This window comes from Drosophila ananassae, chromosome XR (assembly GCF_017639315.1).
Source record: "Drosophila ananassae strain 14024-0371.13 chromosome XR, ASM1763931v2, whole genome shotgun sequence".
Lineage (NCBI taxonomy): Eukaryota > Metazoa > Arthropoda > Insecta > Diptera > Drosophilidae > Drosophila > Drosophila ananassae.
Window position 1 is genome coordinate 18,371,522 of NC_057932.1, and position 14,732 is coordinate 18,386,253.

A 14,732-nucleotide genomic window follows, 5' to 3' on the forward strand; every position below is an offset into this window, starting at 1 on the left:
CTGGTTCTATAAGACCTCCTCCAGTCTGACTAGCATCTCCTCCTCCACCACTCCACGCCACTGGAGACGCAGCGGCCACCTCAGACGAACATGGCTAATTGGAAAACAAAACATGTAAGTAACATCCAAATAATAATCTCACGGACTCACCAAATCCGTTGACAGAAGCGTCGGCGGCGTCACCGTGTCAGTGGAAATGACCACCATCTCATCCATAATCCTTGCCATTGCCAATGTCCGTTCACTTATTTTTTTTGCTAGTTTTCTATGCTTGGTTAAGTAAAGAGTAAGATGATTCTACCCGGATGTTAGTCGGCTTGCTTGGGATGGCAAGGTGAATCGAAAAAAAAATATATAGGGAATTCTCTGTAACTCTGACTTGGGAGTTGTTAACAGGAACGGGTGAATAAAACTGAACTCGTCTCCCAACTGACAGTCCCAGGCACAACTCCACCCGACTACTGGGATCAAAACTTATCAGAAAAAAAAAGTAAAAATATAGAAGTAGATCTAGTTAAGGCACTTCATGGGCAGGAGGACGCCCTCGCTATTGCACTGATGGATCCATGACGAGCTGAGGACCTTCTCTTCCGTTAAGATGGGATGTTCGCTCAGCCACCTCTTGTGGCTATCATCATCCGTCCCAGGGCTGGGGCACACAAATCCCACATTCAGCTTCTCGTGCAAGCCATCCACCACATGCCCTCCGTTCTGCCGGAACAGAATCCTTCCCAAGTCATCGCCTCCAGGACGATGAAACTCAGCATACAGATGTCGGAACAGGTTCAGATTGCTCTTGGAGTTCTCGCCCATTAACTGATCCTCCAGAGCTTCCAATTCCTCCAGAGTAATGCCCTCCAGAGTCTCTTGATTCAAGCTCATGTCCTCTAGTAGTTCCTGCAGGTCGCTGGCATCCGTGATGTCCTTGTTGTAGCTATCGCCGTACTGATCGAAGCACTCGGCTAGCTCCTCCCGCAACGGCTCCGTGGCCGCCATCAGATCCTTGGGACGCAACTCTAGCTCCTGTTTTCGGGTGACCCGAAGTAGCCATTCCATCCGCACAATATCATAGACTCGTGGCTCCTGCAGGATCATGCGCTTTACTAGAAACGTCTCATCGCCGGCTATGCAGAAGCATTTCGGATCGTTGGGCAGAGGATTCTCCACGATGGTGCCACCATTCTGGACAGCCAGCTCTTGGAGTTGGCTCTTCGAATGCCGGCCGGCGGAGCCACTCAGGATGCAGAAGCTCAAGCCCTCAAAGAGCCGGGAAGTGCTCTGTTCGGGATCCAATCGACACCGCTTCTCGTACACTGCCAAGCCCAGGCGACGTCGCTCCGCCGGCGTGGTTCGATGGTGTTTCCTCTTCGTGGTGACATCCTCGAGGCGTAGCTGCCGTTTGTTCAGTTTCTTGATGGCTGCAGGGCCCTGGAAATAAGGTTTTCCCATGATTTAAGAGAATGAGGATGTCCTTGACACTTACCTCGCATATCTCATTAAACTCCTGCAGGGTCATGCATTCGCTCCACGACTTGTCGTCCCTCTTCATTTCGGTTCGCGGGAAATGCAACGACTTGCGCGTATAGAAGGCACCATTTGGCGCCAAATCGGCAGCCTTAACCTGCAGTATAATCGAGTTTTGCGGCTCAATCCAGAGATCCGGGCAGCCGGCACGATCAGTGGCCTTGTAGTGATACCACAGCGGTGGTGGCTCCTTGGCAACATCATGCCAGTGCGGCTTCAGGGTGTGGTTGAGGACACCGCGCTGCTGGGTGTTGTTCGTAACACAGCCAATGCTGAACACCTCGTGCCGGTGGGAGCTGCCGGCAGGAGCGGGCTGCAGGACACCCAGCAGAAATGATTCCACAAAGGTCCTCTTGCGATTGTAGAAGGCGCCAATGATGAGAACATCGAACTCCGTTATCAGTCCTTTGATATACTACAAGGAAAGTAAGAGAATAACACATTGCTTGATTATCTTTCTAGTTCCAAACTCACATCAGCCTTGTCCTTGAACCAACCGCCTCCGATGCGAACACCTGGCTGGTAAGTGGAGTTCTGCTTCTTGAGGACAATGCCCTCGGCTTTGTTGTCCAGTGCCTGCTGAAAGAGCTCATTAAACTGCTCCACGGAGGTGATCTTCTGGGCGCGCATCAGCTGCAGCACTCCCTCCTGCTCCCCGATCATTTTCTGCAGCCTGTACGACCTCTGGATGTACGTGTGATCCAGCATACTCTTTCCGTTGAAGAACAGCAGGTCGTAGATCACAAAGCAGGGCTGCCAGCTGCGCTCCGGCTTCAGATTTTTCACATCCGTGTTCTCGCCCTTCTCCCGATACCGTTTCTGGATCGTATCCCACACCATCATCTCACCATCCAGGATAATCGATTGCAGGCTCAGCGGCAGGAGACCCCTCAGCTTTGGCGTCAACGTTCCAGTATCGTAGCTAGCCCCGAAATTTCTGGTATAGTCCACACCGTTCCGGGAGATGTACATAAAGCGGCCGTTGTCGATGTGCAGCTGGAAACGTTCGCCGTCCATTTTGGTCTCCATGTAGAGGACGTCCGACTGCATCAGTTCCTGGACGTCGCCGGGGAAACGTTCGCACAACATGGGTCGGATTTGATGGAATGGCCGGATGACTGCATTGAGATTTAGGGTCGCCACGTCCGGCTTCTTGTCAGCGGCTGATGTGGAGGAGCCACTGGTCTCCAGGCTGGGCGACTTCACGGCCAAAAGATTGCACACATGCCCGAGATCGGAGCATCGCAAATAGATCTCCTGAGCCTTGGGATGCAGTATGCCAAAGATGCGCTGCTCACCAATGCCCAGGCCCAGGCTCTTCAGCAGCAAACGGATCAACCACTTCTGCTCCTCCGGCGAGGCCTTTTCCGTGAATCTGATCAGCTCCTGTTCCTTGACTGGGGATCATTGTTCTAAGATTAATTGTATTTGATGTGATAGTGCAGCCAAACCTTTTGTGTCCTCATTGGCTATGGTGTCCAGCATTTGGTGGATGTGACTCAACCGCAGATCGCTGGGAGGATTGAAGCACCGGGGCTTGAGAACGGCGTAAACCACATCCCCGTAGTCCCGATACATATTGCCACTTCTATGCTGCAGCATGATGGCGTCCCGAGCTGTAAGATGTAATATTGTTGCTAGATGTTCTTTTTATAAAAAATCCATTCTAACTCACAATCGGTGGCCAGTTGAAGCACCCGGATGTAAAGCCTTCCCAGGGCCGTGATCTGCAGTCCATAGTTATCTCTCTTGGTGTCTGCACTGGGCAGAAGCAGTCGCAGGATCGGATAGAAGCTACTCTCTCCTGTTTCTTCCTGCTCGTCCGTTAGTCCCGTTTCCCGGCGAAAGGAATCGCGATGGCGGCAGAACGACTCGTAGTAACTTTTGAGCACATCCTCCTTGTTAACCACCTTCTTGGTGGCTTTGAGCTTCTCAAAAAGATCGCAAATGTCCCGGAATTTGATGGTCCTGGCAATATCCTGGCTCATTGTGCTAATAACACGCAAATTCTAATGCCAAAAACAATTTCATCAGAAGCTTCTTTTGATTTTAGGAGTTGCCAGTGTTTAAAAATTTTATCGGAAGAAAGTGACTAGTGTTGAAAATCTTCAAATATATCGTAAATAAAAAGTATCGAAAAAAGCACATCCCTAGGAAAAGCGGGAAAATAGTTTTGGTTTTGGTTTAGTTTATATTTCAGTTTCGGCCAAGATAATGAGCAAGAAGACAACGCGAGGCAGCAAACCCAAGCCGGATCCAGATGCCGAGGCGGCCGGGAAGAAATCAACAGCCACGGCTCTCAAGAAAGTTCTGTTTGTGGCCGAGAAAGCACTGCCCCAGGATAAGGATGAGCAGAAACTGCGTCTCGAACGCTTCTTTCATCCAGGCCAGAACAAGGAGGCACTCTTCATGACCCACGACAATGTACAGATTATGGAACTGCTGGAGTATGCGGAGCCCAGGCGAAGCTGGCTGGTAAACAGCGAAGTGTGCTCCAATGGAAAAATCTACATGACAGCGCCGTTGGATCCCACGCTGCTTGCCGTCCACCATCTACGGAAGCACTGCGGGCAAAGTGGGTCTTGGTTTGAACTATTTCATACATTTCTAGCTCACTAGTAACTTTTGTAATCTTTTTCCAACAGGAGCAATGTCGCTGGACAACATTGCAGTCGATGAGCCGAGCACCAGTCGCCTGCTGAACGAGATAATCAATCCGGATAGCCTCAAATGTGTGGCGGATGTGAAGAAATCGGGCGACCTGAGCTTCTACAAGTTCAACCAAGAACGCACACTGGCCTGGCTGGCGCTAAAAACGCGCCAGGTGGTCGGCGTCCTTAAGGAGAAGAATGTCCACTGCGGGCACAGCGCCCAGTCGCAGAATTTTGTGCGAAGCGAGAAACTGGCAGCTGAAACTGCGAGCACAAACGAAATGGACTACACCCGCATGGCCTGCGATATAGTGGGACGCTACCTGGACTCTGATTTGCATGAGAAACTCACCAGCTACCTGCACATTACCAGCGAGATTCAGGCCATTGTCGAGGAGAAGGCAGCGTCGCAGAAGCGAAAATCTAAAGCCGGCCAGGAGGGCGGCGGGGAGACGAAGAAAATCAAACTAAACGACAATGATGCTTCGGCCAAATTGAAGAGCAGCGGCCTGGTGGACAGCGATACGGATCACAATACCAGCATCACATCCCCGACGGCGGCGCCGCCACTCAAGGAGCGCTCACTGACCGCCAAGGAGAAGGCTCTGGCGAAGGGAGCGAAGGGCACCAAGAGCATCGCCTCTTTCTTCAAAGTCAAGTAGTTATTTAAGCTCTAAAGTTATTGGTTTATGCCCAAAGTTTAAGTAAGTTTCAAAATCATTTATATTAAGTTTTCTTAATTTTTTTTTAACCATCTAATTAGTTAATATTTTTAAATTAATCGTATTTTTTCATCATAATTTATTATGGGGAAATTGCATAAAATTATTGTGCATACAAAACTCAATCGAAAAGTTTCCTAACTAGAAAAAATATATATTTTACTGAGCACTAAAAATATTTTTAAAAATTATTTAAAAAAAAAAAACACTTTTCTTAGTTCAAATTTAGCGCCAAATGAGCGCATGCTCTCTCTTTCGTTACATTCCTGGTGTAAGTTTAGTCAGCTGTTAGGGTGGTCAGGATTCGTGAAAAATAAGCATTGCCTAACCCTAGGCGCTGAACCCTGAAACACAGCGAGCGGATGGCAACCCTACTGTAATAGTTACAAAGCTGTGCTGGGGCTGCTCCTTTGTTTCGCTCAGATTTTTCGCTCGCAGTTTCAGTTTCAGTTGTTGCTGTGCGCGCTCCCACTAACGGTCCGAGGCTAACGGTGAATTCCGCTTTCGACTGTGTTTCGCATCCGACTCCCCCTTCCCACGACCTTCCCACCCATCCGCATCCTTTGCTCTCTCCTCCTCTCTACCACCCACTTCTTGTTGCTGTTGTTGTTGTGTATATGCGAATTTTCGGGGTGACAACAAATGCAAGGACCTTTTTTTTGGAGAAGTGTGCTTGTTTTTTTCATGTGATGCTGTCGCAAAAGTGTTTTATTTTTTTAAATAAAACGTAAAAGAAGACGCTTGAAAAAAAGAATAAAGTAGCTGGCGTCACACGCCAAAAAGAAAAGAAAATTTTCTTGGCGTCGTTAAGCTGTCTGTATATTTTTGTATGTGTTTGAGTGCTCTCTGGCTCTTTCTGGGTGTGTGTGTGTGAGTGACTGTGAGTGTGAGTGTGTGCGTTTATGTGGCTGAGCAAACTAATAAAAATAATCGAGCAACAACAACAACAAGAAGAAGAAGGACGAAGAGTAAACATGTACACAGGATAAAGTAGCAACAATTTCTCATGTTTCAGCAACAGCAACAACAACAACAATCAGAACAAGATAGAACTTGAACGAAACGCACAAAAGCATGCAACGGTAAATTGCATTGTCGTCTGTCAAGGACAAAACAAAACGCTCTCTGCTTAGCTAAGTGAGAGTGTGTGTGTGTGAAGAAGCAGCAGCAGCAGCAGAAGCAGCAAAAGGATAACAACAAAATGTGGCACAAATAACGGGACAGCAAAGTATCCAAAACGAAAAAAAGGTTAAAAGAAACGATAGAAAACCAAAACAAAAGGAGAACAAATCACACAGGAGGCTGCGAAAAGAGAGAGTGTGTGTGTGTGTGAGGAAAGGACACCCCTCTCCTCCACCGCCCTTGCCCCCCCTCCCTCCTCACTCGACGGAGCGCGGACATTTGGCGCCAGCAAGGACTGAGGCAGAGGCAGAGGCAGAGGCAGAGACTGAGACTGCGGCAGAGGCAGCGCAACCGAGACTGACTGAGAACCATTGCCATGTGGTTTCACGCCCCCCCGCTCTCATCATCCATCGCCTCTGCTCCCCCTTCGGCTCCCGCTCGCCATCGCTCTCTGCCACCGCTGGTGCAGTGGCTCCGCCCAATCCTCCTCCTGGCCCTGCTGCCATCCAACGTAAGTGGCGCATCCATCGTGCATCCATCCATCCATCCATCCATCCATGTTGCATGCCCTGCACATCCCACCTGTGAAATGCTACATATGTAATACACACCTGCATACCTGCAGATACATCTGTATCTGGCCTGCAGTTTCATTTAAATTTAAATTTGATTGCATTTTCAGCCCTGCAGCCATAAATAAATTTAATATTCCATTCTATGGGGTATTCGCTTGAAAAAAAAACTCAAAAAGGATAAAAAGGACATGAAATTTATATTTTTTATAAAAAATAATAGAGAAAAACATAGAACTTTAAAAACTCTCCCACTCTCTCCCACACTCTCCCCTTATCTTTCCCGTTATTTTTCCCTTCCTTTTCTAAGACCCATGAATCCCCGTTACCTTGAAAGTATCCACCTTCACTTATCGAAGCTCCTCTGTACCTCGGCTGCAGTGGCCCCCGTGCATAACTGTAATTGTGTTTCTCGCTTCTTCAGTTTATTATGGTTCCGTTTGTTGTTTATGGCTTGTTTGGGGGCCCTTTTCCCTCTCTCTCTCTCTCTCTCTTTTGGCCCGCGCGATATTGACAATGACATTTTCATTTGCTTGCTTGCCCTTCTCCTTACTCCTCCGATTCCCCAATCCTCCAATTTCTTTGTTTTTGTTGTTCTTCTTCTCCGTTTTCTATACCGTTAGCTGTCATGGCAGGCAGCTAATTGCAACACTGAGAGAAATTCTTATAGGTTTCTGATAGAAATTATTATTTTGGAGTTTTTTTTCTCTTTAGAAATTTACAATATTTTACATAATAATTTCTTTGATCTATTATTTAAAAAATACTTTAAATGTATATATTTTTTGTAGTGTATCTGCACGATATTGAAAATATAATTTTCCTTGCATACTTTTCATATTTTATTAGACTACAACAAATACTGTTTTTTATGACTCTCTCTCTCTATAATTTTCCATTTTTTATTATATTTGCTTTTCAGGTGACGGCTCGATTCTGTGAGGGCTGCAGTCAGGGCTGTTGCACGCAGGGCTGCTGTCCGCCGTACCAGGGCGGACCACGCCCCCTGCCGCCACCCTCGGAGCACGTTCTCAATCTGTTCTTCATCAGTCACTGGTTCTTCTGGTGAGTAACCATCTCCTGGTCGGCTCCTCCTTCTTATAGATAGTCAAGGTTCCTATTCCTATATTTCGAATACCCTTTCGCGGGGTTTTCTTATTTTTGAGAATAATTTGAGAAGAAGTTTTTCAGATTTTTAATCAAGTTTTTATTTTTTATATTTTTTTTTATCAGGTTTTTATCAGAATTTTGGATCTAAAGATCAATTTTGTTCGTCTGTCCGCGAGTTTTTCAAAATAAGTTTTTTAAAATCTAAAAAAATAGTTATATTTTTGAAATTTATGAGTTTTTTGATATTTTTTTAACTGATATGTACTGGTATATAAAGTAACTGGTATATTTTTGAAAAAAAAAATTGAAAAATATTTGAAAAAATAAAAAATATATAATCTAAATATTTAAATATAATAGAAATTTCTTGTATATATTTTGTTTAAAAGATATAATCATAACTATCCTTGAAAAAGAGTACCTAGACTTCGTTGTAAGGAAAATAATTGTTTCTAAAGTGACTGGGGGATTCCCCGGGGTAGTCTCCACTGCAAGGTCGATGGGCGGAAGGGCGGCATGGGTCGAGGGATGGGTGGTTGGACATCGCAGCTGATTGGCATTGTGTGGCATGCGAGATATTATTATTATTGGCAGCAAAGGTGGCGCCCAGTGAGTGCCACAGTGCCACAGGGCCACCGGGCCTCAGTGCCGCCGCCAAGTCAAAAGTCGAGTCAAGTCGAGAGGCTTATGCAAGTGGGGGGCCCACTGCCCCCTCCGCCTGCCGCCCCCTATGGAAATGGCAATGCCAACTAATGAGACGAGCAACCAACCGGGCGGTCCGCCTGTCCGCCCGACCGACCGACCGACAGACCGACTGCTCACATAATCCCCATCTCTCGGCCACCGAAATGGCAAACAAAAAATATTTTTTCCAGTCAGAATTCGATTACGGTCATAGCAGGAGACACCGCACATCCGGACAATCCCAGCCAATCCGGACATCCGGCTCCAATGGGCTTCTTCATCCAATCGCGACAGCTGCAGACCGAGCAGTTAAAGATACTCCTCCTCCTCTCCTACCACCCTCTCTGAATAATAAATAAAAAGAATAAATAATAACTTGGTGTCCTCTTTTTCCAGGTGCGTCGTTGTGGCCATTATCCTGGCCATATTATGCGCCTATTCACTGTGGAAGAAGCGGAGAACCCTCTGCGGTTGGGGCTTCAACGAGCATCACACTCAGTCCGAGGGCGATTCCGCCGGATCCTGCTATGCCCCGCCCCAGTACAGTCGCTGCAATTCATTCCACCATCCGCCGCCGCCATACACAGAGGTAAGAGTCCTTAGTACTGCCTCCTCTCCAGTTCTAATTCTCTGTTTCTGTTTTGGGCCTAATCCCCCACCTAGGTCACCTCGAAACCGGATCTCTATCCGCTGGTGTTCACCTGCAACAGTGATGCCGGGAACGGCAAGGGCAACGGCAGCTCCAGCTACTTGATGGTCCAGTATTTCCGGAACTACATTGTCCGGCCGGCGGCGGGGGGATCCTTGAGCGCCGCCAGCACAGTGGACTCGTTAAGTTCCAGCTTCATTTGTAATGCCAACGAGGCCAATACCCTGGTGCCGCCACCCTACTCCCGCGCAGCCAGTCCGGAACTGGGACTGCATCATTATGTGGCCCATGCCCATGCCCACAATGGACACCTACGCTCCCTGGATCAGCAGCAGATACAGCATCAACAGCAGCAGCAGCAGCAGCAACTCCAGCATCAGCATCAGGCAGCTCCCATGGCCACGGTGCACTATGGCGGGATGCCCCGATCCGCCTCCCAGCTGGTGGACGCAGATGCCTATCAGCCCCGCATGATGATGCCCGCCCAGGCGGCCCAGCACTATGCCACCGTGGCCCTGGGCACGTCCCCGGGCGGGGGAGCCTTGTACAGCACTCGGTTGCATGCCTCCCATGACGAGGGCATGGGCGTGGGAGGAGGCGTCGGCGTCGGCGTCGGCGGCGGTGGATATCTGCAATCGCAGAGCGATCAGCACTTCCGATATTTGGCCAACAGCAGTAGCAGTCTGAGCGACATCTTTGTGAACAACAGTTGTGTGGCGGGTGAGAGACCAGATCCTCTGAATCCCGTCGAGAATCTGTGGAATCCAGTCCCAAAATCAAGTCCCGGCCATTATCGATTGTCTCACTGGCTTATGTGAAGCTTTATGAATTAATGATGTCCTGGGATTTAATTTTGGAACCTCGTACACGCTGATAAATAATTAATAATCCCATACGTCCTTTGTCCTTTCAGGTATGCTACCCGAGAGTCTCGGCGGAGGAGGAGTAGGAGGAGGAGGAGGCGGCGGAGGAGCTGGAGGAGCCTCACAGAGCACCGAGAGTGGGGCAGCCACACAGGCCGCCTCCCTGAACAGCCTGGCGATGGGTGGCGGCGTCGGTGGGATGGGACATGGCTCCTCCGGTGGCCTAGGAACACCGGTGATCTACAGTAATGGCTGCATCCAGCCGAATCCCTTGCACAGCCTGGAGAACTGCTGCCAGCCCTCGGCCCAGGCATCGGGCGTGAGCAGTTTGGCCAATATCGGAACACCGGGATCACCTCCCCAGGCCACCAGTCCGACGGGTGAAGTGCGCGAGATTCTCGACCAGATACGACAGCTCCAGGCCGGGGTCAGTTACGAGCAACTGCTTCTAAACGGAGGAGGAGGTGGAGCAGGAGGAGGAGCTGGCGGAGGAGGAGCCAAGCCACGTCTACAACACACGCTATCCACGCCCTCGAATTCGCAGCAAACCATGCCGACGATGCAGCCCATCCTGACCACATCCGCCTCGAGCGGCAGCGGGAAGAGCAAAAAGTTCTTCTCCACATCCTCGTCCTCCGGCAGCAAGACGAACAAAGCCCTCTACATCCCAATGGCGGCGATCGGAGCCACGGGCTCTGGGGGATCCGGCGCCCAGAGATGCGTCCTCAAGAGTCCCGTCAGCAGTGTGGTCAGTGGCGCCAGCTTTTTTGTGAATCGCGGCCGGGTGGCCAGGAAGGGATGGATCACCCGCTCAGCTCCAACTACTCCGGGCAGCGCCCTGCCGCCAAATCGATTGGGAGACGATAGTCCCTTGCTCCTCAACGAGCACGACGAGGATGCCATCGATGATGAGGACGAGCCGGACGAGGAGGAGGACGACGATGATGAGGAGAATCAGGACGAGGAGATGGATACGGATACGGATATGGAGACAGAGGCGATGGCCAGGAATCATCGCCGGCAGCAGCAGAGGCGACTTCATCGCCAGCATCGCCATCATCGCGGTCAGCTTGAATAATAGTGGGTGTTGTGGTCGTTAGAGTTTCCCGATTCCTTGGAGTCCTGGGAGTCATTCAGTAGTTGTTGTTGTAGCTCAAGGTTCTCCCCTAGGATTAAGCTTTTAAAAGAACGAGGATGTCTGGCAGCCAGCACGCTTTCTAGTCTGAGGATCGAGAATTCCAAATGGAAGGGGATGAGGTGGATCGGTTAGGTTTTAGAATTCGTAGCCTAAAAAAAAATTAAAAAATATATAATGTTCTGGAAAGTATTTCAAAAAACCAGCAGTCCCTTTAATGATTTCCCTTAAAAAAAAATGTTTTTTAAAATAAAAAATCTGGTTTAGATTTTTATTTTTCCTGAGAAACATAAAAAATATATTTATACGAAAACTATTTTTCGAAAAAGCGTTTTCCAAATATTTCAAAAAGCTTCAAAAAATAACTTAACTCTTAAATTTAAATTGCTTTAAAAATCAGTATTATGGAAAATATATTCGAAATTCAATTTATAATTAACATTAAAATTATCTTGATGTAGTTCCTCCTTTTTCAACATTTTTCGAAATTATATATATTTGTTGAGCTTCCATGATAGCTAAACATTACAAATTATAAATTAAAAATAAATTGAAAAACAAAATAATTTAGCTATTGAAAATAATTAATAAATAGTTTATTTTTTGTGTGAAATTGTAACAAAAAAATAAGATAAACTCAGGTTTCATAATGGTTTTTTTGTATTATTAATTAATATTATTAATTTATATATATTTTTAAATGTTGTGTGTTCATCCTTAATTTTATTTAAATTTTTGTTTTGAAGAATTTTAAGAAAACGACAAATTGCACAAAAGATTTCAATAATAAACAAAAAATAGGCTAAATGGTATAATTAATGAATTAATTCATTAAATGGGCGACAGAGTTTCCTAAAAAATTAAAAAATAAAACCAAATGCATTGAAAATTAAATGTTTTTTGTAAAGAAATAATTAAGTTTTAAGAAGAGCAAAATGAAAACTTACATGAAAATTAAGACAGACACTTTACACTTACAGAAAAAACTGCTTAGAATTAGCAAACAAAAATAAAAAACTGTGCAGGCATTCGGTTGGAAATTAAGGATCAAATACTAAAAATGCAAAAATTTCAAAATAAAAATTAATTAATAAAAAATAAAGAGAATAAAACTAAATGAGACTAAGGGGCTAAGATCTGGGGGAAGAGGAAAGGAAAAGTTTGAATGCAGCAGTGCCTTTTCAATTAAAACCAAAAAAAAAGAAACGAAAATCACACAAAAATACAAAAACACAATACAAACACTGGAAAAAATACTTAAAACATAAAACAATAACTTTGAAAACAGGAAAAAGACACAGACACAGGAAACAATCCAATGAACAAGGCAATACTTACAAACTCTGCTTAAGCATTAGATATAAAAACAGTAAAAAAAAATTAAGAAACTCTAAATTAATAATTATAGAAATAATTTAAGTGCATTTTAATTTTATTTATTTTATTTTATTGGCATTTTTTATGCATCAGTTTCCTTTAATAAGGACATCGTTGTGGGTCCTGTCTTCTGGCTTATTTCCACACGATCCAGTTCGTATATCTGTGCTTCAATACATCCATATATATTTAAATATATATATGAAGATAAATATAAATATAAAAAATATACAATTAAACAATTAATTAATTAACTAGCATAGCAAAACTGAAGGCGTTCAATGCATAAATCTAAAAAAAGGAAAACAAAAATTAAAAGCAAGCAAGTGAATTGTTGTAAAAATAAAAAATAAAAGTAAATTTAAAAAAAAAACATTAAGGAAAAACAATTTAAGTCAAATATACAAGAATGAAAAATAAAAACAATAAATGGAAGAAATCAATTAAGGAGTATTGAAGTTTTCGAAAATGGTTTTCAAAAAGTAAGTATATAATTTCTAAAATGTTGTTTATAATTCCCAACTAGTTTTGGCTTAGTTAATTATAATAATTTAAAATCAATCAGAACGCTTAGACCCTAAATCATACTATTTTTTATCAAATAATAATGTTAGGCAAGGCTCTGATCAGATCTAATCTCCCCCAGGGACTGAACTTTGAATCGGTTAGATTTAAACAAACAAAGCCCAACTATATAAGGAATATATATATAGAAAGCAGCCTAATCTTTGGACAATAGTAATGCTTGACAATAATCTGAAATTCTGGCAAAAGAAACGATAAGCTACCTAGGGTTTCTAAATTTGTACGTAATGCTAATCAGCCTGCACTAGACCCTGATACTAAAATATATATAGAATGATATGGGGGTATTGCTTCTGAATTTGGGGTAGGGGTTATGTGGTTCAAGTGATGAGCTATTGGATAATATTATTTTAGTTTTAGTTTCTTTTAAAATACTTATTTTTCACTAAATATATACATAGATATTTTTATTCTATTTTTAAAAAATGAAAAACAATATTTATTTTTAAAATATATAACTAATATACCTCCCAAGAACCACTGTAGAGCACCCATACCCATGGCTTATGGGTAAAAAATAGCTATCCCTAATCCACCGACCAGTTGGCGATCAGAATCCATGCCAAACACAATGGAGAACTTGTCGGTCAAGTGGACCCAAACCGGGGACTGGATGCAGGAGCAGTGGGAGAACCTGCTGGAGATCATCGGAGAGGATCCCTGGCGACTCTGGGTCCTGGGCAGTACGGTGGTTATATTCTCCGTCTACTGGATCTATGCGGCTCTCTTCACCCTGATGGATATTACGAATAAGCCCAAGTTCCTCCGTCGCTACAAGATCCAACCTGGCCAGAATGAACCCGTCGACTTGAAGAAGCTCTGGAATGCCGTCAAGGTGGTGATCTTCAACCTGACCGTGGTCAATGTCCTGGCTTCCTGGGTGATCTACGAGCTGATCTATAAGACGGAGAACAGTCGGGACATCCGACAGTTGCCCACCTTTAAGAGGACTGTCCGGGACTTGGTTGTGTTTGTGATTCTGGAGGAGATCATGTTCTACTACGCCCACCGGCTGCTCCATCACAAGTCCATCTACAAGTACGTCCACAAGAAGCATCACGAGTGGACGTCTCCGATTGCCGCCATCACCCTGTACGCCCATCCCGTGGAGCATGTTGTGGCCAATCTTATGCCGGTGGCCCTGTCCATTGCCATCCTGGGCACCCATGTGGCCCTCGCCTGGGCCATCTTTGCTCTGGCGATTGTCAACTCCATGAGCGATCACACGGGCTACAGCTTCCCCTGGTCGGGGGGATCCGTCAAGTTCCATGATTATCATCACGCCAAGTAAGTAACATCTTTTTACTTTTATATTAATATTTAAAACTTTACTTATATTTTTTTTAATATTTTTAAATTCAAATCTTTTAGGTTCAACTATAATTATGGAGTTTTGGGAATTTTGGATAAATTACACGGAACATATCGTGCTGTTCCAGAAAAAAAGACGGCTGGAAAAATAAAAAGCAAGCCCACTAAAAGGAAAATTAAATAAATGAATATATTATTATAAAATAATGTAAATAAATGTAAATACTTTTTTTTTGTTACAATATTCTGTTTTCTATACTAAAAAAGGGAAAAAAATTAGTACACCAAGAAAAAAATAGAAATATGTTTTTTTTAAATATACTTTTTTAATTATTCAAAATAAAGTAAATATATATTTTAAATAGAATTTCAAAACCTGGAAATAGTGTTGGAAAATACTAGCATATTCTACTGTACTCCCTTCCAT

At 44.7% G+C, this 14,732-nt stretch overlaps 4 protein-coding genes across 7 annotated transcripts; 3 read left to right on the forward strand and 1 right to left on the reverse strand.

Annotated features, from left to right (window-relative positions):
• LOC6504432 (DNA ligase 4) lies at positions 1-3,594 on the reverse strand. Its single transcript, XM_001966952.4, has 6 exons — positions 3,200-3,594; positions 2,976-3,140; positions 1,999-2,921; positions 1,484-1,939; positions 151-1,428; positions 1-94 (listed from the first exon to the last, which is right to left on the reverse strand). The coding sequence occupies exons 1-5, from the start codon at positions 3,510-3,512 to the stop codon at positions 511-513; spliced, it is 2,775 nt and encodes a 924-aa protein (XP_001966988.1). The 5' UTR covers positions 3,513-3,594; the 3' UTR covers positions 1-94; positions 151-510.
• Positions 3,595-3,631: 37 nt separating this feature from the next.
• LOC6504481 (ribonuclease H2 subunit B) lies at positions 3,632-5,073 on the forward strand. The gene is made up of 2 exons (XM_001966953.4): positions 3,632-4,099; positions 4,170-5,073. The coding sequence occupies exons 1-2, from the start codon at positions 3,739-3,741 to the stop codon at positions 4,835-4,837; spliced, it is 1,029 nt and encodes a 342-aa protein (XP_001966989.1). The 5' UTR covers positions 3,632-3,738; the 3' UTR covers positions 4,838-5,073.
• Positions 5,074-5,220: 147 nt separating this feature from the next.
• LOC6504482 lies at positions 5,221-12,416 on the forward strand. Of its 4 annotated transcripts, none has more exons than XM_001966954.4 (6): positions 5,221-5,388; positions 5,913-6,530; positions 7,514-7,656; positions 8,782-8,974; positions 9,049-9,754; positions 9,948-12,416. In XM_001966954.4, the coding sequence occupies exons 2-6, from the start codon at positions 6,396-6,398 to the stop codon at positions 10,973-10,975; spliced, it is 2,205 nt and encodes a 734-aa protein (XP_001966990.2). In that variant the 5' UTR covers positions 5,221-5,388; positions 5,913-6,395; the 3' UTR covers positions 10,976-12,416. The 4 variants fall into 4 exon arrangements, with proteins under 4 accessions (XP_001966990.2, XP_044573450.1, XP_032308248.1 ...); XM_044717515.1 differs by having other exon boundaries at positions 5,919-6,530; XM_032452357.2 differs by having other exon boundaries at positions 5,221-5,374.
• Positions 12,417-13,524: 1,108 nt separating this feature from the next.
• LOC6504483 (fatty acid hydroxylase domain-containing protein 2) lies at positions 13,525-14,597 on the forward strand. The gene is made up of 2 exons (XM_001966955.4): positions 13,525-14,281; positions 14,366-14,597. The coding sequence occupies exons 1-2, from the start codon at positions 13,554-13,556 to the stop codon at positions 14,487-14,489; spliced, it is 852 nt and encodes a 283-aa protein (XP_001966991.2). The 5' UTR covers positions 13,525-13,553; the 3' UTR covers positions 14,490-14,597.
• Positions 14,598-14,732: the final 135 nt, after the last annotated feature.

Bases quoted from the DNA above. Each gene is read 5' to 3' on its own strand.
- LOC6504482 (XM_001966954.4), top strand. From the start codon at position 6,396: ATGTGGTTTCACGCCCCCCCGCTCTCATCATCCATCGCCTCTGCTCCC. The intron at 8,975-9,048 runs GTAAGAGTCCTT...TCCCCCACCTAG, and splicing joins CGCCGCCGCCATACACAGAG to GTCACCTCGAAACCGGATCT. The intron at 9,755-9,947 runs GTGAGAGACCAG...TTGTCCTTTCAG, and splicing joins GAACAACAGTTGTGTGGCGG to GTATGCTACCCGAGAGTCTC.
- LOC6504481 (XM_001966953.4), top strand. From the start codon at position 3,739: ATGAGCAAGAAGACAACGCGAGGCAGCAAACCCAAGCCGGATCCAGAT. The intron at 4,100-4,169 runs GTGGGTCTTGGT...TTTTTCCAACAG, and splicing joins ACGGAAGCACTGCGGGCAAA to GAGCAATGTCGCTGGACAAC.
- LOC6504483 (XM_001966955.4), top strand. From the start codon at position 13,554: ATGCCAAACACAATGGAGAACTTGTCGGTCAAGTGGACCCAAACCGGG. The intron at 14,282-14,365 runs GTAAGTAACATC...CAAATCTTTTAG, and splicing joins CATGATTATCATCACGCCAA to GTTCAACTATAATTATGGAG.
- LOC6504432 (XM_001966952.4), bottom strand. From the start codon at position 3,512: ATGAGCCAGGATATTGCCAGGACCATCAAATTCCGGGACATTTGCGAT. The intron at 1,940-1,998 runs GTGAGTTTGGAA...CTTTCCTTGTAG, and splicing joins GGTTCAAGGACAAGGCTGAT to TATATCAAAGGACTGATAAC. The intron at 1,429-1,483 runs GTAAGTGTCAAG...CCTTATTTCCAG, and splicing joins AGTTTAATGAGATATGCGAG to GGCCCTGCAGCCATCAAGAA.